At 40.9% G+C, this 24,243-nt stretch overlaps 1 protein-coding gene across 2 annotated transcripts; it reads right to left on the reverse strand.

The window, feature by feature from the left end:
• Positions 1-789: 789 nt before the first annotated feature.
• slc35f4 (solute carrier family 35 member F4) lies at positions 790-18,225 on the reverse strand. 2 transcript variants are annotated; one of them, XM_034123300.1, is made up of 7 exons: positions 17,994-18,225; positions 3,566-3,866; positions 3,102-3,321; positions 2,887-3,012; positions 2,596-2,788; positions 2,042-2,131; positions 790-1,497 (listed from the first exon to the last, which is right to left on the reverse strand). In XM_034123300.1, the coding sequence occupies exons 1-7, from the start codon at positions 18,223-18,225 to the stop codon at positions 1,256-1,258; spliced, it is 1,404 nt and encodes a 467-aa protein (XP_033979191.1). In that variant the 3' UTR covers positions 790-1,255. The 2 variants fall into 2 exon arrangements, with proteins under 2 accessions (XP_033979191.1, XP_033979199.1); XM_034123308.1 differs by having other exon boundaries at positions 1,256-1,497; positions 17,920-18,152.
• Positions 18,226-24,243: the final 6,018 nt, after the last annotated feature.

Genomic DNA, 24,243 nt, shown 5'->3' on the forward strand with positions numbered 1-24,243 from the left:
TGCGTGCGTGTGCGTGTGTGCGTGTGTGTGTGTGTGTGTGTGCGTACGTGCGTGTGCGTGTGTGTGTGTGTGTGTTTGTGTGTCTGTGTCTGTGTGTGAAGACTAAGAAATAGGTCCCCTGACACCCTAATAATCTAAAGAACACTATATGAACTAAAATGTAACGTTGCAACATGCTATGTGACACTGTTAAGTCATTTTGACGAGGCCTGTCACAGTGTTATGCTCTAAAGGCAAAACATGTCCCATGAGCCTCCATTGCCAGGCAGATTGGTACGCATTGTTACCACATATTGTGTATATGTGAAAGAGGATAAATTAAAGTAGAAACTATAATTTCCAATCTTCATCAGTTTCCACTGCATGTGTGTGTGCTTGTGTGAGTAAGTAACAGCTAAATACACCATTGCGTAATGTATTATAGCGAGGATAATTGTGCAAAGTCATCACTGCTAAATCAATGCAATGCACTTACTATATTAACCTACTAATATTATATGAACCACACCGCCTAGTTCTGCAAAAAATATCTATTCATGATACAAAGTATACAGATGAAACAATAGTTCTTATAATGTCTCTGAAAGCTGTTCACACAGTTTAAGTTTGGAAAAAATTGTGATCTCACCCTCAACTTTACTCTAACAACTAAATATGTGTCTTTGCCATCATTAAACTATATGGTCATTTAGCATCTTTTCATGTTGAAGTGGGGGAGTGAATCCAATTTAAAATTTCCGATTTTGGAAATGTGACTATTACTTAAACAAGTAATACATGCTATAAATGTGAGTTTTAAGTCTTTTATTACAAAACCAAAAGAGCCTGTACATTAAGCATAGTATAACTGCCATTCTTGTATATAATACTATTCAATAAGATTCTAAATAATACTCTTATTGATAAAGCTCTAAATAAATATCATAAATACATATAAGATTGAGCCAAATTGGCCCTGTTAATATTTATATTCACAGAATACAGTCCACAGAGCAGGTGAGGGGAGGTCAGTCAGCTCTTGTTTTGGGTGCGTGCGAGGAACAGGACTGAGCATCAGGATTAACAGTTCCCCCCCTCCTGTTGTGAAGTGATTTAGTGAGAGATCTCCAGAGTGAAGTTCAAGACAATACTTCCTGTCTCCCTGATAGAGTCCTCGTGGACCAAAAATCCCGTCACACCTCCACACCATGGAGGAACATTTGCAGACAGGGCTTAAAGACTGGTTAACACAGGCTACTAGCAGAGCTCAGCCATGTCATGCCAAGGGAATAGAGACAGTGCCGTTTGCCCGACTGCGGCTTCGTGTGTGGACGCTGGAGTCTGTGAGCTCCTCGCCGTGTTCCTCCGTCTTCTTGTCTGCGATGGTGGCCAGGAAACGCAGCGTGACTGAGTCCCACTCCTCAGGCAGCAGCAGGAGCAAGAAGCCCAGGCAGATGATGCAGGTGGCTGCCAGGCGCACCACACTGAAGATCACCTCATGTTTCAAAACATCTACGGCTACAGCAGGTGAAGGAAAGACAGGAAGTGTGGCAGAGGAGCAGAACAGGGAAGGGGGGGGGGGGGGGGAGAAACAAAAACAAATTGAGATTAATTACATGAAGTAAGATAAACCACAGGACACTGCAGCTATAGGGGGATGAGTGAAGCTAATGCGGATTTAAATTAGCACAAGCCGTCCACTTTATCCTCTGTGTCTTTGCGGTCTGGAGACAAGTGGCCGTAACCCACTGACCTTCATGCAGTCCATCGTGGTCAAAGAAAAATAACTCGTCTGCAGGCATTTAGTGTCGCCTTAGCAACCTGATCCTCCCTCAGCGAGAGAAGAGTTGCAGGGTGTGTTGAGGCACATTGATGATTGGGTTTCCAGGAAGAGAGAGGCAGACTTGCTGTGTAATCTGTTTGCTTCAGTAGCCTTAAGTGCTGACCTCTCAAAACAAGCACCACAGTATGTGTGGCCATGTACTCTCCTTCTCACAATCATATTAATAAGAAATAAGAAATAATAACCAATACATTGAAGACAATACTTAGGAAACTTTACCTGCATTGCCCGGCACACTGAGGAGTGTCCCTATGGAGATGAGAATGGGGTACGTCAGCACCACACCAACATGCACCAAGATGTTGAAAACTGTAAAAGAAGAGGAATAGATTAGAGTTCACACATGACAGGTCATCTTATCAATGAGTTAATTAAAAGAAGAAATTATTTTGCCTCTTTCATTAAATGTTTTCTTAAACAAAAATGACAACGTCATTAGTTACAGCTTTTAATTTGAAGGTACGTTGAGGAGTTTATGACCAATAGTAGTTTTCAGTAGCTTGCATGCAGCTAGTTTACATTATGCTGTCTGTTTGTGGCAGCAATGCCCCTAAAAGCATACCAATAGCCAACGAATGCAGTGAAAAGCAGACTGTAAGCATGTAAACAATTAGAAATCATCTTATAAATACATATATTTTTTAAGGAAACATATTACTATAAATTAACTGTTTGCTGCAGCATTAACAATTAACATTCATTCAAACACTTTGAACAGGTGGGTGAAACCATGATATTCACTCTTCTCTCTACAGGTATTGATGCACTCTCACCCAGCCACAGTCCTGCCAGTCCACACAGGTATCCCCAGGGCAGGGAGGACAGTGAGCCCAAGTGCTCCACCTTGGTGAAGTAGAGGATGAGGGGCACACAGGAGATGAAGATGAGGTTGAAGAAGCCCATGGTGGAAAGGAAGTGAGCCACTTCTCCAAGGTTTGCACTGCCCAGAAACATCTTGAACAGCACCTGGATAGTGAGACAAACATTAATATACACATTGACAGTCACTGTTACAAGCATTTAGAGTCAGTCCAAAAGTGGTTCAAACTGAGAAGTGGTCTAACCTTGTAAAGAGCTGATGTGGAGGCCGAGCCCACAGCTAATGCCACGCCCACAAAAGAATCACCATGGAAACCATCAGCATAAGCCATCATGACAATACCTGTGATGGCCATGATAGCTGCCACAATCTGCAGGTAGAGATTCAGAGACATCACAGGCATTAGTACTCAGGAGCTATTGAAAGTTTCATTATAGTTGTTATTGTGAGGATACTGACCCGAACCCCCATGAAACGGTCCTTGAGAACAATCCAGGACAAAAGAAAGACGAAAGCCTTGTGGCAGCAGTAGAGCGCAGAGACATCAGTTGCGGTCAGTTTCTTCAACGCCATGAGGTAAAGGTAGTTGGTCAGCGTCCACAGGATCGAGAAGGGGGCTGTCCTCTTTACGAAAAGCTTGAGAGTCATCCCATCCTCCCCAAAGAGCTTGCTGCACTCCCTGTTTTACAAGGGCAAAAAAAGAGATGTCAGACTTGGCTTTGCTTTAGGTCTGCCCTCTACAAATGAAAAACGTATATACATATACATTTAAACACTACTAGACTATTTCTCTTCATTTTGGTGATGAACTCAAGTGACACATCTGCCACAGCTGTTTTACGTACAGTCTCAAGCACACATTAGCAAAAGCCATATCAACGCTTCTTTCATTGGATTCAAATATCATTTTATTGTCAGTTTACCTGAATTTCTGTATGGGAGTCTGCTTCTCCCTTTTAGTAACCACCAGTCCAGAGTAGTAGATGGGGAAGAAGAGGATGTTCCAGTTGCTGCTGAACCAGGAGATGAAGAAAGGACAGGAGAACGACTGGAAGGTCAGCTTTACCACCTGAGTGGTACCCACCCAGGAGGAGGAGACACACAGCACCAGCAGCAGACCCCCCAGCACCTTCAGAGCCGTGTGGGTACATGTCTGATAGGACCGGCTCTCTTCACTGGTCTCGCTGCCCGGTGTCTCTGCATGAGACTCTGAGCCATCCTCTCCTGGTGGGAGACACAACAAAAAGATTTGTATTTTGTGGCTCTACTGTGACATTTTTCCATGCTTTAATGTTGAAAAAGGTCTTTAATACTGGCTGTGCTGCAGCACCTCTTTTCACCCTCTGTCTGAAACCAGAGCCCAGTCTGCTCTGATTGGTCAACCGCATATAAATGTCCCACCCCGGCTTAGACTACAATGTGCTAGTCAAAAGAAGCACGAGTGTTATATAGTGATGTCACTACAGTATTACAGAAAACAGAAAATCCATCGCTGGATCTCTACATGTGCACGTTGTACTTCCTGTTCTAAGGACAATGTTAGCATGACATAATATAAGCATTCAGCTAAAAGCCGTTCTCGCATTGCTTTGCATAAATACAGCTTTGCATAAATACAGCTTTGTATTTGAAATCCTTTATATTAGCCAAACCTTGAATATTCCGTATACTTTATATTACTGTATATACAGGGTGGTGCATGTGTCTCCCTGGCTGGGGTCCAGCACATAAGCATGTATTGATCAATTGCCCTCAGTGATCACTACCACAGTTTGCATTTCATGCTGGAAGGGCGCTGATGCACAAGACAAGACTTTGTCAAAAATGTGTTGGGTTAGCATTGTGGCTGTGCATGTCATAAATAGCTTTGTGGCCTCATGAGGCAGCACATACTGTACACCCATTGTAGTCAGGTGTGCACAGAAACCTGATGCCCAGAAAGCAAGAGTAAACCTAACCACATGACATTCCACAAGAAAGTCATGTCAACCTTGGCAGCCACTGTTTGACTGTTGGTACATTCCTGCTATGAAAATGTTGCCATGTAGCAAGATTGTCATGGAGTAGCACTGGGAAAGATGTACACTACCACCAACATTACATATAGATCGAAAGAGAGGTTTATTCCTAATCTTATGCCAGTGACGCTTGGTTGATCATGCCCAGTGCCTAAATCGACTGCGGGACTTCTGGACCCTTACTGTGCTGTTTAATATGTGAAGTGCTGTGTGTGGGAGCATTTCCGGAGAGAGCTCAGATCCGTTCTTTAACTTTCAACAGTGTGATCAATTTACACCAGGGCAGGAATAAAAGATGACATGTGCTGGATGTTTGCTGCCTGTGCTCCCTTTGCTAGCTCAGCACGGGAATCTCTGCCATTTCCACCATGGCTGCAGACACTGCAGCGCTGCAAGCACCTGCATTTGTACCCAGAGTATCTCCCTCTGCTGCAGCAGGGCATCTCTGGGGTTCTCGTATTCCATCTGACACTCTTTTGTCTGTCAAATGCAGTGAGACTTCAACAGGAAACAGTGACAGGTCTAATGAAGGAAAGTGGATTGTACGTTAATTAGTTTTTGTTTCATCCAAAAGAAAGCTGCAACAGTATTTGTTAAGCGCATTCCTTAGATCAAATAACGATAATGATATTTTCTGGCTTGTTTGTGTGAAACCCTTTCACTGGTGAGTCCACCCAGAGCCACCTATTTCATTCAGAAAATAACTCAACAGTCTTGCCAAAATGACTTAATAAGATCAATGAAAGCATGAGATCATAGCTGGCACCCAGTAACAGTATTAAATCTAACCCATGGCTGCAACTGTTATACCTGAGAAAGAATGGTGATTAGATTAGACCGATCAGATTCATGTTAGTGCGATGGAGTAAGAGGATCACTTCATAAAAAAATAAAAAAAGTGATCTGTTGTATCCAGTCATGTTGGAGCTTTTTAACAACCTAATACACATTTGGGCAATTAAGTCCAGTTGTTCCTAACCAAGGTGAAGAAATGAAAAACATATTTGGCTACACAAATTGTGCATTCATATTTTTTACTATTTTATAGAATTTACATTTTCTGAGAATTTTGGAAAGTTATGCCTCCTTGCGTCTCAATGAGTGACTTAAATTAAGCCATATGAGAGGTTTGGAAGGGTTAGGGGTTTTCAAAGGTCATAACATGTTCAACTTGTTTAATAGAGTAAACAACACAATATGAAATGTAGTTAAGCAAGTACAAAGTTGCATAAAACTGAAATACTCAAATCATGTAAAGGCACCACAAAACTCTCCATATGTGCAGTACTGAAGTATACTTAGTTACTACATCAGTGCTGCATTAGCCTAGAGTCTGTAAAATGTTTCACCTTACAGCACATCCCAGCTGGGAGCAGAACTACAGCTTGTGGGGAAAACAAAAATGTCGAACACGATACAAGTTCTTTCCAAAAGGATCATCGAGGGATTGGTGTAATTACATTCTGTCACAGCTACAATTCTTAATCAACCTAATGAGCCTGGTGGTTGCTAAACACTGGAAAACTAAGATCTGATATTGCTGCAAGAGAGAAGCCGCTTTATTATTCTTTTTATTTTTTCATTATGTCTGCTACTCCTTGTCCAACAGCTAAGATGGCTCGTGTTTCACAGCACTGACAAAAAAACGAAAGCTTATAGTGTTGGATACGGGCTCTTCTGTCCTCTTTTGATGAGGTAAAAGCCACTACAGGCTGATCTGCTGCCAAGATGCAGTAATATTATAACTCTACTATTACCGTGCCTCATAAAAACGACTCTCGTGGCCAAAATTGTATTCTCATAACAGACGGGTTATTTGCTGACTAGTATTGATGCTAAAAGTTGCAAGAGAAACAATAATGCCTGATAAATACAGCCTGTCAGCATAGTTTCACTGTTAAAGACTTCACTGAAGTAAAACAAGTGCTATTCAGTCAACTCAGAGTAAGTGTACTTGTTTGGCTGAAATGTAAGAGTGCTATTAATAAAGTTCTTAGACCTATACATTGAGCATCATCCATCAGACATAATTTGGTGCATTATTCAAATTAAAGGTTTCTTTTATTTAAATATGATGATCCAAAGGTATCACATCAAATTCTGCCTAAACTTTAAAATATAGACTCTCCAAAGATACATCAAACCACTAACAATAGAGCTGCTTAGAGTATGCACCTACATTTGAAGTTGGGACAAGCTTCCACCTCTTTTCAAACTAAAATACCTATGCCTTACTATATGAAGGCTATCCTTAGTTATACTATACTAAACTTTACCTTCAAGAAATGTGTTCAAAAAGCATTAGAAAGCGTCATCATCATGCCATTTCATTACAGCAATCCCATTGCTGCAGAGGATCACTCACTACTAGCACCCATTAACAGAGCTTATCCAGTCTGTGTGACGCAGCTGGTTGCTCGAACCTCACATTTCAATCCATTCTGTGTTTTATCCCACTGACACTGCATGCCAGTGACATTGATGGATGGACCCCTGCCGAATCCAATATGAAGCTCAGAGTTGCCTCTGCAGCGTTGGGCAGGCTTACTGCGGGCCGAACAGCATTACGTTTCTATCCAAGTCACGGCAGGAGATGTGAATCATAGCTATGATGATGTTGATAGCAGTACCAGTCAGTCATTTGTGTTACAAAGATCAAAAGTAAAGGGATTTAAGTGAAGTACAAGGCTGTTGGTTATGGGATGAGGATGAGTGAATAGTAATGCTCAGTGAGATGAATGGAGGGCAGGTGGACAGAATTACCAGATGTGAAAGCCGCTGAATTTGGGCCTGTTTGGTTTTATTTTCCATGAGGGCTGGGCAGCCAGAAACAGATGCTGCTGCTACAACTACACTTCCTGTCAACATTAAGCTTCCAAACTCTGCCAGCAGGACACTAAAGTGATATGTTTCAAAAAGCCCAGGTGGTAAAACGTGTTAAATTAAGCTGCTCATTAGATTTTGTGATGGACAGTCACATGCACATATACAAGTACTGTACTTAAGTACAACTTCTGATGTACTTGTATTTACCTTGAGTAGTTCAATTTCCTGCTACTTCATACTTATATTTCAGAGGCAAATATTGTACTTTTTACTGCCCTACTGTACATTTATTTTAAAACTTAAGTGACTGAAAACTTTAGAATAATGATACAAATATATAATCCACAAATAATGAGTCATGCATTATAATAGGTTAAATCTACATTGATCAATTGGTGATTTCCACACATTTCAGTTGATAAAGTAAAACATATCCAACGATAATTCTAATCCAAATCTATATAATATATATTCCGTTGTGCAGAATGAATACTTTTACGTTTGGTACTTTAAGAACATTTTGATGCAAATACATTTGTAAAGTAGGCAACATTTTGAATGCAGACTTCTGCTGGTAACAGTAGACCCTTCTGTGGTACTACTACTTTATCTGAGTACTTTATCCACCTTGAATAGAACACATTCACATCACTTCATTGATGCCTTATGGAAAAACGTTTTTTTTTATCTGTAAAAGGTGTCCAAAACAATGAGCACTATTAATTAGTACTAGTTTAAAGCAACCTATCTGTGCTAACGCTGCCAGTATCTCATGCCGACACATGCACCTTGACTATTCATAGTTGATTATAAATGGCGTCCTGGGCCTCTCCGGTTCTTTGGGTTTACCTTCAGAGATGGGGCAGGTGAGGACCTGGGTGCTGTACGAGCTGAGAGGAGCCACTCGGGCTGAGTGCTTCTTCATCCTCCACTGGGGGCACAACGCACTGTCCTTCCTTGGGAAGTGTGTGAGGATGTGTGTGTGTGTGAGTAAATGTGCCCAGGCTGCTCGCTCAGCAGCTCGTCCTGCTTGCTCCGTGCATCCTCAGACTCCTGACTCCTCTGCTTCTTCTTCACGCTCTCGATTGCCCCTCCTCCCAGAGCTCTGTCAAACTCTTCTGTCTTCTTCCCAGCACTCCAGTCCTGACTCCCTGTTCCTCTCCAGCCCAGCGCTCTCTGGTACTGCTGCTCTGACTCTCTGATAGTGACACAGCTCAGTGGAGATAGCTCAGTGTTAGTGCCGTGAAGTGGAGACTCTACTGTTGCACTGTCATGCCGTGATCCAGAGCTGCCACTGTCTCCAAGGGAGACTGAGCTTCAAGTGTGTCTGGCATGGCGCAATCACTCCCCTCATCTCTTTCCATCCTCCTCCTCCTCTTCTTCTTTTCTCTCTGTCTCTCTCGCTTTTCCCCTCCTCTTCTTTCGCTCCACAAATCAGCAGCTTTGTTTGGAAGGTAACCAAGCAGCCCAGGCTAATTATGCTGCGTTAGCCGCTGCCTCTCTCTCTCCCTCCTTCTCCTCCGCTCACCTCTCTACCTGACCAGGCTCTTGTCATGCCTTCCCTCCCTGTCTCCCTCTATCAATATACTCCTGTCCCCCATCTTCCAATGACTCTCTCCCTTCTTGGCACAGCTCCTGCTCTTCTCTACTTCTGAGAGATAGATTATTCGAACAGTTGTTGCTTTACACCACAGCATAACAAAGTGAGCTTTACAGAAAAGTGAAAGTCCTATATATAAAACATATCCACTGAAGTATCCCATTGCAGAGATAAGGGAGCCTCTGCCCACAAGGTACTTACACCACTGGTATACATTTACATATCACTACTATGATGTGCTGCACACATTATCCACATTACCATCTTCCATACAAATAGGAATATGCCTGCTACTGTACCTTAACTTGTGTCTTTCCAATCCAATGGGTCTAAATCACTGTGGTTTACATTATGTGTGCCTCTCATGTTGACTCCATGAAACAGGTGACCACAACTTCTGTGTGTTATTCTCCTCAATCTGATCATATATTGCTTTTTGTTTCCATTGGCAGATCAGCAATATTTGCCTTCTCTATAGTGGTAGACAGTAACATTTACTCAAATACTAAGATAACATTCCTTTATTTATACATTATGGTAATAGATTTTGTAGGAAAATGTATTAGAGTAAGGAACATCAAAAGGAAACCGCTGATGCTACTCGGCTCTAATGCAGGTCCAACTACGGTACTTACTGTAAGTCCTTTTGACTGGCAGTCACTTTAATCAAAGTTGAAATGTCTGTGCCGGACGTTTTAACAGTGTTTTTCCATCAATTATTTACATTGTGATTATACTATTTCAGTAAGTTATTTACATAATTTTTCCATCACAGTTCACAGTGAGGGGAAACCCTGACACTGGCAGAAGGTGAGGACCTGGGGAGGGTGAGTCTGGGCCGTGTGAGTCACTGCGGCCTGGAGTTTCCATCTCAAGGAAAGCCCTCCGTCTAATCTATCTCCAGCTGTGGTTAATCTGCCTGAACATTAATGGACCTAAATATTGCTTGAGCCTTGACATAAACAACATATCAGTGTCTAGTGCATGTGGTCAGACACATGAGGCCTTGCAGCCTGTAATGTGATCTTAATATAACCTATGCTATGCTTAGCCTCGCACCAGTAAAATCAATAAGCCAAGCCAGGAACAGTCGCACTCTTACCTTCACTGTTCCCACCTGAGATAGAGAAAGCATTTAAAGTAAGCATGCAGTATGCTAAACGTAATGTCTATGCTGGTCAAGAATACTCAATAGCTTTCACATCACTGTAACTCTAATGGTATTTTATACCTGACTTATTCTATATGACCTTGTTTTTTGTTTTCTATTCTCTTGGCGGGTTAATGCCAGTTTTGAGTTTTACCTTTTATAATGTGTTTCCTTTGCACTTTGTCTTTATGCTTTTGATGTTTTAAGTGCTTTGAATTGCCTTTTTGGCGCAATATATTTAAACTTGTTTTGTCTAGCCCCTCCCTTCCTGTTTCTCTCTCTCCAATGCTCATCAGCCACATTCCTGGCACTTTTATAGAGAGCATAGCAGATCAGAGTTCTTCTGTGTGCATCCTCAGGCTGCGAGACAGCACAGTTATTGTTTGGCTGTTTGTTACAATGGAAACAATGCAGGGCCATTTTCCAGTAAAACCAAGGTAATAAATAAATATTTGTTTGGATGAAATATCACATATTGAGGAAACAACACTGTGTTTTTTCAAGGAAAATATCCCATTGCAATCACACTTAATTCCCATGGTCAGCGTCAGTGTAACGGTATGAGTGCTACACTAATGCATTGAGTGACGTTGTGAGGATGAGGCTTCACATGGTGGCTGAACTAATATTTGGTTGGGTGTAAACCGGGATGAGCTGGGGGTATGGATCCCCTGAGACAGGAGGGTTAAACTTAAAATAGCCCGGCTGATGAGAGGAGCCAACAGCTAGACAGCGAGGGGATGGAAAACGGCCGAGTCAGCAGAGCCCGGGATGCTTATCGCTATCAGATTAAGAGAAATACCTGGAGCACGTACACTTACAGGGGGCCCCAGTTCAATTTCAAATATAAGACACAAAGGGATCATTCCTTTCTCTATTGTTTATTTTCACATTGTTTTTAGGTGTTCAAATGTTCATACTTTGTGCAGCCCTTAAGCATCATGTCGTACACCAGGACATCAACACCAACATAAACTAATGCACCAAAATGACCATAACGTTGAATTATTACCTCTCAAACAACAAAACCAGCTTCAACGAAAACCAAACATCCTAACCGTCTATAACCTAGATATGTGTAAATAATAAACAGGAAGCTTAGTGTATTTAACACAATGGAGCTGTTGCATCAGATCAAAGCACATAGTACATCATCCTCTCTCTTTACCTCCATAGCAACAGATGGCCTCCTCTCTGTACTGACGCATTTTCCCAATTCAGGATCTTTTGTTATTTAGATGAACCGATGCTCCTCAGTTTATGGTGCAAGCTGCTAATTGTCTTCAGCCTCTCTCTTCACCTCTCAGTGAGGAGCAGAGGATGAGAGATGAGAAACAGAGGCATGAATGTTTCCTGCAGCTGAGGTTATATTTGTAGTGGAGACTGGGCAGACTATGAATTAAGTCCTGCAGACTGTTACTTTCCATTCATTGGAGCTCATATCATCACTCAATGCGTTTAGAACATTTGATGATGAGGACATCTAGTGGTGAACATGATGGATTACATTACCATTTACCCACAGTCAGTCTGTGTTATGTCACTTAAGAACCTCTTAAGCCCCACGGACCCGCCGAAGGGGCCGAAATCACAACATCTGCAAAAGTGTAATAAACTATGAATGTTGTATGTCCATGTAATGGGAAGAAACTCAACTAACTGATCTTTTTAAAAAAAATTTTTTTTTTAAAAACACAATGCTAACGCTGAGCCTCTGAATTAGCCACGGGCAACAACATATTAAGGCCGTTAGCACAGAACTCTAGCTATACCGATCAATATACTTATTGGATCTGCACAAACAAGCTTAGATAACATCCTGAGATTCCACAGATTATAGAAATATAAGGATAATCACTGAGCGATCTGAACTCGTGACAGGGGAAGCAAATACAGACAACACACGAGTAGCTTTAGTTAGCAAAACACGGAGATATGCTCACCTTAGCTGTTATTCTGATCAAAAGTCGTGTTCAATGGCATTAAAACGAGAAAAAACGCGGCTGAAAGTTAATCCATAGGTTATAGCAATGTGTCTGTCACTTTGAAAAAATTATTGATAATCCATAATTCAATCTTTATGCAAAAATCGGAGGAGAAAAATGAGCTGCTAATGGTAGCCACCAGAGGCTAGCGCAGCGTCCGATTTTTCTACGCGTCACTATCACTCCTTATTTGGTAAGCTGTGTGTATATGGGGAACTTTGACGGTTAGAAAGAGATGTCAACCATCAAAATCGACCAAGGGGGGCCAGAGATATGGAAAATCCACCCAAATGACACAGAAGTGTTTTTTTTGTGCTAAATCTCTCTAAAAAGGTCAAATGTCCCTTGTTTTGCATCAATCTTGATACAGGGTACTTATTATATGTTGTACTTTGGATTCCTAAAGCTTTTAGTCTACCTTACCATCATCCAAGGGTGGTTTTCACTATAAGTAAAATAATAATTTACAGTTTTTTACTATGTTCAATCTGAATTTTCTTTAAAATAAAAAACATCTATATTGATTCTGGCTTTTCTACATCCAACTCACAGGTTTATCATTACTTTGAGAAAAAATATTATTAATTTTCCCCTTTTAGAAGGGAAGATATGGTCATTTGTTCTGGGAATGTCATTTTCGAGCCTGAGACCTGAAACACAGGCTTGGGGCCGAACAGGCCATAGCTGTGTCTTGTTTCCCTTAGAATTTTAGTTTTGTGTGTTGAGGTTTATAAATCTATTAGCTGCTGAACATAACCATCACCAATGGAAATGAATTGACTTTTATTTGTTATTATTAAAGCAATTCAATCATGCGTTTCTAAATTCAACAGCAATGTGTGTTTAGAAACAGTGTTGGATAAATCACATACATTTCTAAAGACAGTGTTCATAGGGCCTATTTATTTTTGTAGTAATAGTCCTGGTGTTTGCAGTGAGGTTTGTGCATTTATCCCCAGTGGAAAGGACATTATTGGAAAAAAAATATGGCGGCATTACCCTTTTTTATGAGTACCCCAGAGCAAAAACATCTTCCAAATAATGGTTGCAATATCTTCCCATAAAGGAGGTACAGAACTGCTGACCTGTACTCATGCCAGTGTCCTATTGGTCATATGACAAAAGCATATAGCAGTGATTACATATGTTTTGGTGACCAAAGTGATCCACTGTTGGACTCCAGAGCAGACTTAATTGTAGCTTTATTATTTACCCATACCTGTCTACCTCTCTCTACCAGGCAAAGCCACATACTCAGGTAATAATGCCGGACCTGTCTTTGTTGGTACACTCATTTTTTAGCAAACTTGCAATTAGGTAAATTTCCTCTGGCCTTTTGAGTCCCCAGAGCAGTTGCACTACTTGGCCCAAGACAAGTTATTCAAATTACACTTTTCATTTCATGCTTTCAGCACCAAGTGAATTCCTGTCATCTCGGTTGATTTGTGATCGCAGAAATCTCAGGGACACACATTTCAAAGCCACTACAGGTAAGAATATGTTTATGCATTTAAGTGATTTGGGGGAAATAACCCTTTAACTTAGCCCTGGATACTAAGCAGATGTAAAATCAGTATTCAATACAATTATACAAATATATACATTTGTTCATGCTGATTTAACACGGAGGTATTAGATTTGGTACTAAAATGTTCTGTCTGTCATCTCATTGGAGGACGTGGACTTTATTGTTGTTGTTAAATTTACAGACCACAAGAGGGCAGTGTCAGGCTGCTGAAAGGAGTGTTTTTTATTAAGCATGATTGAAAGGCCATAAAACACACTTCACTTAATGTGCCCTTCTATTATTTAATTAATTGTTTTGCTTGCAAATAATTGCTCAAGGGAAAAATCTATCAGCCATGAAGTGAATTGCTTGGGCAGGCCACAAATATTGAGTCTACTGACATACAGTTCTACAACATGCGTGTCATGACTGCAGTTCTGTAACTCCTGTGAGGAAATATTGCATCCATTACTTGGGTTTTAACTCGTTCCCAGAAGCGTGATAGACCAGCAGCACTCCAGGAGTCGTTCAGGCAAAGCTCATATCCCATTTGACGCTGGGCTGCTTATAAATAGCCCTGACAGAGCAGGCATGGGAACGGGACAGTCAAAAATAAATGCATGCACATACAGAAGGTTTTAGGCAATGTTTGAGGAAGACAGTCCTTTTACCAGCTGTTAACACTGGATATAAATTCTTTTAAAATGCAAAAGGAATTACCGATCAGTACAAGCATGAATGTATTCTAAGGCAGCTTTCTTTGTACATCTCCCCAGACATTCTCTGTTGGAGTGCACACAACAACACACCCCATTGTGATCAATGCTTGCTTTTCACGCCCTTCCCTCAAAATTCTCCTCTGAGTGCCTGTGTGTTTTTGTTGTCTTGCTGTGATGCCTGCAGTGAAAAACACAGTCACAGTGCTGAGTTAGACTGCCAATACAAGTGCCTGTCATTCCTCCTGCATCCTACCTTTTTACCCTGCGGGGTGAGCGCCCACACTACAGACTTGCTCTTTTTCTAAATTAGCTAGACTCAAAAAGAGATACACAGTGAATTATTGTAATAGTTTTTGGAAGATGCTGCTGATGAAGAATTTACTGCACACACTCTGGTTTTTTCCTCCAGCAGCAGCCAAGTCGGTTGTATAAAATATGTTGTCCTGTTTTTTTCTGTCAATTTCTTGACAATTTCTCTCTTGGTTTTTGTTGTGTAGTTGTCCATTAAGTGTACTTAACTGGTGCATTGCACCTTGCTTTTTTGGAAAGATGTCTACCTTCCCATTTTCTTTATATAATGACCCTGCTGTTTGAATTACAGCCTGTACCCAAATGTAGTCCACAATCCCCCTCAGAGGCATCTTCTAATTCAACGCAGATGGCAAGTGGCAATAATAAACTGGCACCAGAATCTTACTAAATATGTCATTACCCCATAAGCTTGGCAGGGTGAGCCTACTGTCCTATTTATGCAGTCCTTTGTCCTACCCTTCATAGAATATGATACTCAGATGGAGGGACATGGGATTCTCAACTCATGGAAACAAAGTATGTGATGCTTTGAGGCAGCAAGCAGCATGCAACAAATGTGACTTTTCCACATTGTTGTTTCTCAGGAGGATCAAACACATTTAAGAGAGAGTCGGGTGTGAACATAACCAGACTCCTTCGCAGTGACAGCACCAGCAGCGGCTTGTTTAGCTGTGCCAGCAGGAAAAATGGTGACAAGTACGCTGCCCTGAGGAATACCTTCTGTTGACTCTGGCATGCATACAAATCAGTTGATGGATGGATGGAGAAACACAGAGCTACAAATGGTATATTTCATCGAAGAAATGTAATAACCGCGAGCCTGGCAGATACACTGGCTCTCATAGTCCTGGCATTGATGCTTTTACAATCCCCACCTGCTCCTTATACCTTCAATTACATCACAGGTGACATCCAATCTGTTATCCTTGTCTGCTACGGTATACTCTAAGGAGAGATTGAGATGGGACAGGCAGAGGCATAATGGCAAACCTGCAGCTAACAATAATCTTCATTATTAACTAATCTTCTATTTATTTGATAGTTTGCTATGATATAAAGAAAGGCATCCTGGTTTGACATTTGAGAAGCACGAAGCATTGCATTTGTGCTTTAAAAAATATTTAAATTATTAAGCGATTGTCAAAGTTGAAGTTTTTATTCAGACAACTTATACATGAATCGACTGATAGATGCAACACATTTGGGGACTATTGCTCCAATGAACAATTATTTGAATTGTCTATTAACCTTTAGGTTTCTTTAGCGGCTAATTGATTAGTTGTATGGGCATTTCCGAGATATTCAGTTTACTCTACTGTATAGAGGAGTAAACAAAGCATATCATTTGCCAACTTAAGGAGGTGGAATCAGGATTTTTACCTTTTTGTTCAGAAAAACTGCCAAAACAGGGTAATCAAAGTAGTTGGCGATTCATTTACGAACAAACAACTAAGCCATTAATATTTGCAGCTCTCTTGTGAAAAATATGATCTCATGAAATATGGCGTTTCATTTGCTCCTTTGTTACATGATATCACCATTTTTTGAAGGCCCTTGAAATGTCAAAGTTGTTCAATCTGATCTCTCTCTGAAGTTTCTGGTGCCCCTTGTTAATCAGGTAATTTTTTCCAATAAATGAATCTGGATGAGAGATATATTCCCAAATGAAAGCGTTTGATTGCATTCATGCTTTAATGACTGGAACTGACAGCCCTGATACACAGGCAGTTAATAAGAGACAGGCTCATTTCCTTTTCCTCAGTCTCTATCTAAGAAACCATTGAGGTGCTCGCAGCTCATCCAAAGAAGCCTCAGCTGAACTGATTGAATAAGGCCCTATCTTTGTTTTCCTTCTAGATTCAAAACAAGTTTGTCAGAGTAATGCGCTGTGTCACAGAGGATTTGGTACTAGGTCTGAGCTGAATGTTAAAAACCTCTCTTCTAAACACACATCTTAGCTTACATAACAGCCAGAAAGGGAAGTTAGGATGCTTACACGTCAAGTCCAGCTCACTTGGGGGGATATACCAGCATTTGAAAGAGGCTCCCAGAGAGACGATCTATTAGATTTTGGGGGGTTTGTTTAAGAAAAGCACCAGTTAATCCAAATTGTATAGCATAAGGACACAGTACAATGAATAAGCCAATTAGTTGTATTTTGTATTGTGTATTGTGTACTGTATGTAAAGCACTTTGTACATTCGTGTGGAGAAGGGTGCTATATAAATAAAGTTTTATTTACTTACTTAATTAGGAAGCCCAGATGAGAACCTGTGACTTCTCTAATGGTGTAAACGTTCTGAAATGCAGCTCTGCACCCATTGCTTCATTACCATAAAGCCATTTGTAAAAGCACTGATTAGCTGTGCAAAGAACACTGCAATGTTTGTTCTTTTCCCTTGTTATAATCCCACTGGCACGGGCCGTATTTCAACAGAACTGGAGGGCAAGATTTCACTGAACAAAGTGCACCATCAGCTCCCTTCTCCAATCCCAGACATTGTCTCTGAGTCAGCAAAATTCAGAGCATTGCTCTACCAATCAAAACCACATCGACGGATGAAAATTACAGGCAAGCTTAAAGTCCTGAAGTGCCTGTTAAATCACAAACACGTCAGGAGATAGCTGGCATTATTCACATGCACCACAGCAGCAGCGGCTGTGTTTGTCATCGGGATATTTATTGTTTGAATTAAATATTTGGAATTGAACATGAGGCTGCTGCGTAAGTGATGTTTGCAGAACATGAGTATGTGATGTGGACAACATTAGGCTACAGTTAAACAATTGACTTTGAAATTGAATTTGAAAATGTTAACTTCATTTGGGCATGACACTCTGCTGTGTAAATGCTCAGCCATGTTAGTTTTGTTGTGTCTCTCCCCCCTCTCTCTATTTATCTCTCTCTGTCTCTCCCTCTCTCTGTCTCATCTCAGAGATGGATGGGCCAGCATCACCCAGCCTCCAGCTCACAGTGATTGACATCATGCTGCTCTATAATAGCAATGATTAAAACCCAATTAGCTGAGTTGCAATAGTGGATTTTGCACAATTAAATACTGATTTGCAAGATAGGATGATTTGTGTGAATGGGGGTACACAAATAAACATTGATACACATTTATTTCCATCATACAATTGTTGTCTTCAATTCACGCACCTGTCAAGGAAAGGCGTGAAATCGTCGCATCCAATGGTGATGCCATCAGTATACTTTATTTTCTTTGAACTCACTTCTATGACTGGAGTACCCCGGGTTGTAGCCGTAGTAGCCGGTGATCCTCAGAATCCGGTCCTCTATGTCGTGCACCCCGTTGGCTGTCACTTTGGTGCTGCCATCTGTGAAGACATCGCAGCTGCCACCGGTCGTCGTCGTCTTTCCCGATAAGTGCGTGTTCACCAGGGGCTCCAGCCGGATGCAAGACTGGTCTGCAGCACTCTCCAAAACACTCTCGATGCTTAGCATTGTTGGTCCGAGCGGACAGAGATGAGAAGAGACCGGGGATGAGCCCTGATCACCCTGCGAGAGACCCTCGGAGCTGCATCAACAATTAGAAACACGAGCAGGACATCCACATTCCTTCAGTGATGCTCCTGCACGCAGAGCAGCAAGGTTATCACTGTCCATGAGCCTGGCACACACCGACCACCAGGGGGCGTGTCACAACTATCACATGCTTTGAATTCAATTAGGAAAGGTACAAAAAAAAATATGCTGTATTCAGCAGCAGTGTGGAGCAGAAGAGCTGACCCACTGCACCCTTAATAAAAACACATTCATATAAATACAAATCTGTATGGTATCTGTCAAATACTAAAGCTTTAATATTTAAGAGTCTACTTTTTTTCCTCCTCCATTATGGTATTATAATTCCCTAAGTGAGAATACGAATTGGTATTTGATTTAAAACCTTTGATGAAGGCAGTAACCATGATAGTTTTTGTAATGTTCATGTTCGGGTGATGTTACAAGTGTCCTTTGGCACCACTGTGATATTCTTGTAACATTTCAATTGGTGCTTGATAATTGCTTCTTTATTGGTCTAAAAAGATATTTCTCTCTGAATTGCATTTTGTATCTAAAAATAAATCACCAGTAGATAACCGGTCTAAAATAACTTTGCTTTCACAGCTGGTTGTAGAATATAAACACCAAAAAGATTAAACAAATCCTCTCATTTAACCCCACACAACAATATCAAACCAAGAATATATTTTGACACCTTTATCATGCTACTTCTTTTCAAAGTGTTGCAATTTGCTGTTCACTATAAAATATGTATGAAAAACGAATATGGCACAGTTTTGTTTCACTCACTGGTTGTATTGACCCCGCTCTACATTTAAATACAGGCCACGAGTGTTATTCACTTTTTCTAGAATGGTTTACAGATTAGGAAGTGTGTGCACATTATGTTATGCCATATAGAATGTTTTTCATATTTCATAACGCTTATCATGACATGAATTTCATACTAAATTTAAACCCAGAGCAATCCCTTTTCTTCTTTCCTCTCTTTTCCTTGGCCATAGCTTTTCTGGTTGGCTCGAGGAAGCTCCACTTGACTGGATCCCCCAGCTTGCAGATGTGAAAACTGGGCTCCAAATCCAATAACACAAGATGCAGTATTCCAGTGTTTCTCCGATACGCCTCTTTCCAAGTCCTTTCCAAGTCCTCCTCTCTCTGTGTGAAATCGATTCCCGGTGTGTGGAGAATTTGCGCCCTTGTTGGCATTGTTGTGCAGACACATGCTGGGGTTTATGATGCCCTTGGACTCCAGAAGTGCTTCCTCCCCCTCTCTTACTTACTAAACCAATCTCCACCTCATGTTCTTTTGTTTCAGTTTGTTTGTGCTCCAAAGCACTTATCTCACAAATTCAGTGCAGGGACAGCTTTGTGGCTACAAGAATAAAAAGCCAGTGCCCAGAAAGTTTCTCCACGCTCTTTGAGATTTGCTCATTTATTATTGGACACCCTCTGACAACAGTGTGCAGCTACAGTCCAAAATAAGTTGTCTTCAATCACCTACTTTTGTTGTGGCTTTTTACAAGTTGGTATAGTTTATGCAAAACACAATTTAAATAGCCACATTGGAAGATCATTTGTTGGTGAATTCCCCTCATGTTCCAGGTACCACTCTGTATTATTTTCTATCAGCTGCTTATGCTTTAAAATAAATCAACTCAATGGAAAAATAGCTCTGTGACAGCAGTGGGCTCATTGAAAGTCTATGCAGCCATAACCCACATTAAGAATCTGGTTTATGCATGAGCTGTGACAATGCAAGTTCTAGCCTTTTAGATTTTAAATCCACACATACCGCACTGTAATACGTGTCATCACGACCAAGTGATCTCAATAGAAATCATTCAATCCTTGGAGTGTTATCTTAAAAGCCATCATGAAAGGAAGATTCTCCTATCTTTTTTAATATCATGTCTTATTGTCCCCCAGCCACGAAGATGGAATGAGGCTGACTTCAATCTCAGACAACACGATTAGCATTCATTGCATCCCCAAACACAAATTCTCTGTGCATGCTGAACGTTGCCTTGCATTCCTCTCCTCTAACCTCGTCTAATTCAGGAGAATATTTCAAAGAACCCAAAGCCTATTATCATGTTCATTAGATCCTCAAACATTTTCCCATTATTTGCTTCACGTGTGATGTGACACACAATCTTTCTCTTGTTGTACAGCCGTGTTTATTATGTGCAGAGTGTGCCTTCTATTTTTAGATCCTGGTTCTGATTTTCATGCTGAGATTTGATGGAATTTTTGGATATAAATCAAATGATAGTTTGACCGTAACTGCCTCACTCTTCTGTAGCTCATTGACTTTTATCCTCTGCGCTTGCTGTAGGCATCCAACCATAAAACCTAATCCTTTGCCTAAGTGGAATAAAAGGACACACTGAGGAGACAATATGTCCCATGTGACTCCATCCCAGGCAAACCCAAGCGCACCAACACCCCCCACAGAGGCTCAGCAAGTCACCTTAGAGATCAGTGACCAACTCCCCAGCCACCTGCTGTATAAATATTCAATGTGCACTAAAGATAACCTGAGTCGTGCAGCGGGGAGAGAGAAAGGGGTTCTGTTCGGCAGGAGAAGGAACAGTCATTTGAATATGGCGAGCTCAACAGTGGCTGCATGGCTGCAAAGGTCACGTTTGAAAGTTTGGTAAATAATTAATAACTTTGATCACCAGTTCTCTGTGGTAATGTATGGCTTTAATTAGACAGAGTGCAATGAATGTATGAACAATTAGGAATACATAATCCTATTGGAGCATATTCACAGAATGAATATTCAAATTTCCAAGCAAATAATGTGTGACCAATGCCAGAAAATAAATCTGACATTTCTCTTCCTATAATACAGCCGACTCTCTTGTACAGCATCACAGAGTGTAGGTTTGACTTACTCTCTTTCATTCATTGTGGCTGCAAGATGAAATATCAGAATGTCCTTTAAAGTCTCGTATGACCTTTCTTTGTTGTTTCCATGCAAAGAAAAACCGTTACCTGCTTATGAAGTCTTGCAGAGTGGCCTATTTAGTTTCCTCTTTGTCTCTCTTCAGCAACAGAAGTTGTTTTGCCTCAAGGCACCGATTGCAGAATGAGCTTGCTTGCTCTCATTTAGGGATACCAGTATGCATATAAATAAAATATACAATGACCAGGCTGCATTTTTAAAAATAGACTATTCACAGACCCTCGCCTCTTCGTCATGCCAAATTTTTCCCTGACATGTTTCATTCGTGTTCGAACATGCTTTTAGTTGAAGGTGGTTAAATACTGTATGTGCATTACACAATACATAGTGTAGCTCATAGGAGCGCCAGCACTGTCACATGTACTGTACAACAGACCCAGCAGGCAATTAGCCTACATGCTGACTACATCTAACTGAGAGGGTATTTTGCTCATGAAAATGTCACATGCAACTGTCTATATATCCACTTTTCGGAAGGTCATACCCACATGGACCATGCATTGTAAAGCATGTGCACATGATTTAAACGTTGCCTGACAGGGGACGTTGGAGGCATTTCACTAAAAACCATCAGCAAAATTGAAAATCACAATATGCTTTAAACATGTGGCTTCGACATAAGAAAGGCACCTAACCTTTGACCTTAAGAAAGATCAATATACAATTCCAAATGCCTGGATGTCACTGTGAGGCTCTCCATCCCATCAAAGGAGATTTCCAAGAAGAGGAACATGTTTATAGAATACTGTACAGCATGAGGATTATTCATTGTGCGGTATATATGACTTTACTCTATACACATTATGTCTATGGGTCTTGCCTTGAATGTGAGTATATTTAGACACATTTGGAGGTATTACACAGATTGTCCATTTCAAGATAAAGATAAAGAAAGGGATTTACAGAGCTGAACGGCAAAAAACAATTCATAGATCCCATGTGAAAGTGATTTTCTTTGATTAATAATGTATGTCTGTTTTTTCCCAGAAACACAATTACAGGGAAAAAATCCACATCACACGTTAGTGAGTTGCTTTTCTTCTGAAATAGTTGATATGTAACAAAATCATACTCATAAAAATACCTGTAATTCTCGGATTTAAGAAAAGTACAACTGAGTCCTACTTTGGCATATGAATTTGAAAACAGCTTTCTTTGTACAAAATAAACTTCTGCACAGTGAAAGCTCAAACATCAATGTTCAATTACAGCAAGTAAAGCTTATCAGTGGAGAGGCACCTTCAGTTTTAGATGTCTACATTTGTCTGTTTAGGATTGGTTGGAAGGTTTACTCTCCGTTAAGGCAGACTGTTTGTGATATCATTTATCCTCGAGGCAACTGAAGGACTGCTCAAAACAATAATCAATTAATTAAGTTGTTACACAAACCGATGTGAACTATCTTTAAATGAAAGCAAAAAAACACTATCATAACAGCCAAATGCACATAACCCTAACCCTAATCGACACATCCTTCATGGCATGTATTTCATCATTTTACCATGAGACAGGGTGTTTATTTTCCCATTGTATTGAAGTGGACAAAGGTTGTGTTTCTCGGGGTGAAGTTTAACCTGATCTCACCTGCAGAATCTGGGAGGAGAGGACTGGCGGAGATTTATGGTCTCTGGAGATAACAAAGTTAAATCCCTCGTTGCAGCTTTTCAGCATGCTCCATCCCTCCTCACTGCAGTCAGGATGATGGATTAGGCCGCCAGTGTGAGGGGGCCGAGGAAGAAGGCAGCAGGGACGGGGTATTTAGTGTGATTGACCAGGCAGGATTGCTAGTTATGTTCACATCGATATTAGCTAAAGGGCTGTCTCACACTTACACACTCTGAATTTAGATTGTTTCAGGATGTTTATTGCAACAGATGCTGTCCAACAAATTGCATCTGCAGATATTTTATTTGTATTGCACCATTGTTGTGTTGACAGAAACACGGCTACATAATACCAAATGAAAATGCACATCAACAACGAACAACCAGGCGCCTCTATCTGCTCTTTATAAAGGGTTGTTGGATGTTTTCATTAACGGTACATTAATAATTGATACGTTTTTGTGCTGTCTGGTGTTGCCTGGTTGTGCTTAATGTGTAAGAGTGCAGTTATAAATGTTTGTGTTGTATTATTAAACACTCATGGGGTTCTCACCTTAAAATGTTGCAGCACTGGATGGGGAGGAGGCATGTAAGTTCACCTGTTCACATCCTACACTAGGATCAGAAGGAGATCAGTGACAGAAGCAGTTACTCAGTTATAGCAGTATAACTGACAGATGATCAATCGGGACTAAATGTTCAAATAAATACACGGCAGCTTTTGAGGTGAGTTTTTGTGGGGATTTTGGGATTATTACACTATAGTATCCTCCAACTGCAGCTCTGCCTCAGCTTTAGTGCAGGGGAGTTGATGATCAAGAGATGAGTGTCCATCTTCGGCTCCTACGACAGATTAATGCCCCTTGGCTCATTAAGTGAGATCTAATACGGGGGGGGGGGGGGGGGGGGGGGGGTGTATCAGCCAGGAGGGTAAATTCTCAGACCGACTCATTGAACTCTGATGGCATGCTGACACGGGGAAGTCAAGGTCGAGATGGGTATTGAGTGGAAGCTCTGTTAAGTGGTTTGTAAATTATCCACAGAGCCTTCTGTACCTGCTGCTGTCATTTGTTCTTTAATGAAGAAGGCTATGAGGACAACACCCTTGTTCTCGCAGATTTGTGTCCTGTAGCTTGTGCCCAGAGCAAGGTGTTGGAGACGCTTGGATGAACACACAGCCTAGTGGGTCAGAACTGGTGTCAATCTCGATCATCTTCTCATATACATTTTGGTACCATACAACCATGATAGAAATCAACTGGGAGCTGCTCATTACAGAAGGACCATCAAAGGATACATCTGCCAGTTTGTCTGATGTTTCTCTTAACTGCATTAATTTGCTCTAATCATAGATGTATGCATTATTAAATTCAATGTTCA

Source organism: Trematomus bernacchii, unplaced genomic scaffold (genome assembly GCF_902827165.1).
Source record: "Trematomus bernacchii unplaced genomic scaffold, fTreBer1.1, whole genome shotgun sequence".
NCBI lineage: Eukaryota > Metazoa > Chordata > Actinopteri > Perciformes > Nototheniidae > Trematomus > Trematomus bernacchii.

Coding starts and splice junctions, on each gene's coding strand:
- slc35f4 (XM_034123300.1), bottom strand. CDS start 18,225: ATGCTAAGCATCGAGAGTGTTTTGGAGAGTGCTGCAGACCAGTCTTGC. Junction 2,789..2,886: donor CCACATCAGCTCTTTACAAG/GTTAGACCACTT, acceptor CTCACTATCCAG/GTGCTGTTCAAGATGTTTCT. Junction 1,498..2,041: donor CAGTGTGCCGGGCAATGCAG/GTAAAGTTTCCT, acceptor CACCTGCTGTAG/CCGTAGATGTTTTGAAACAT.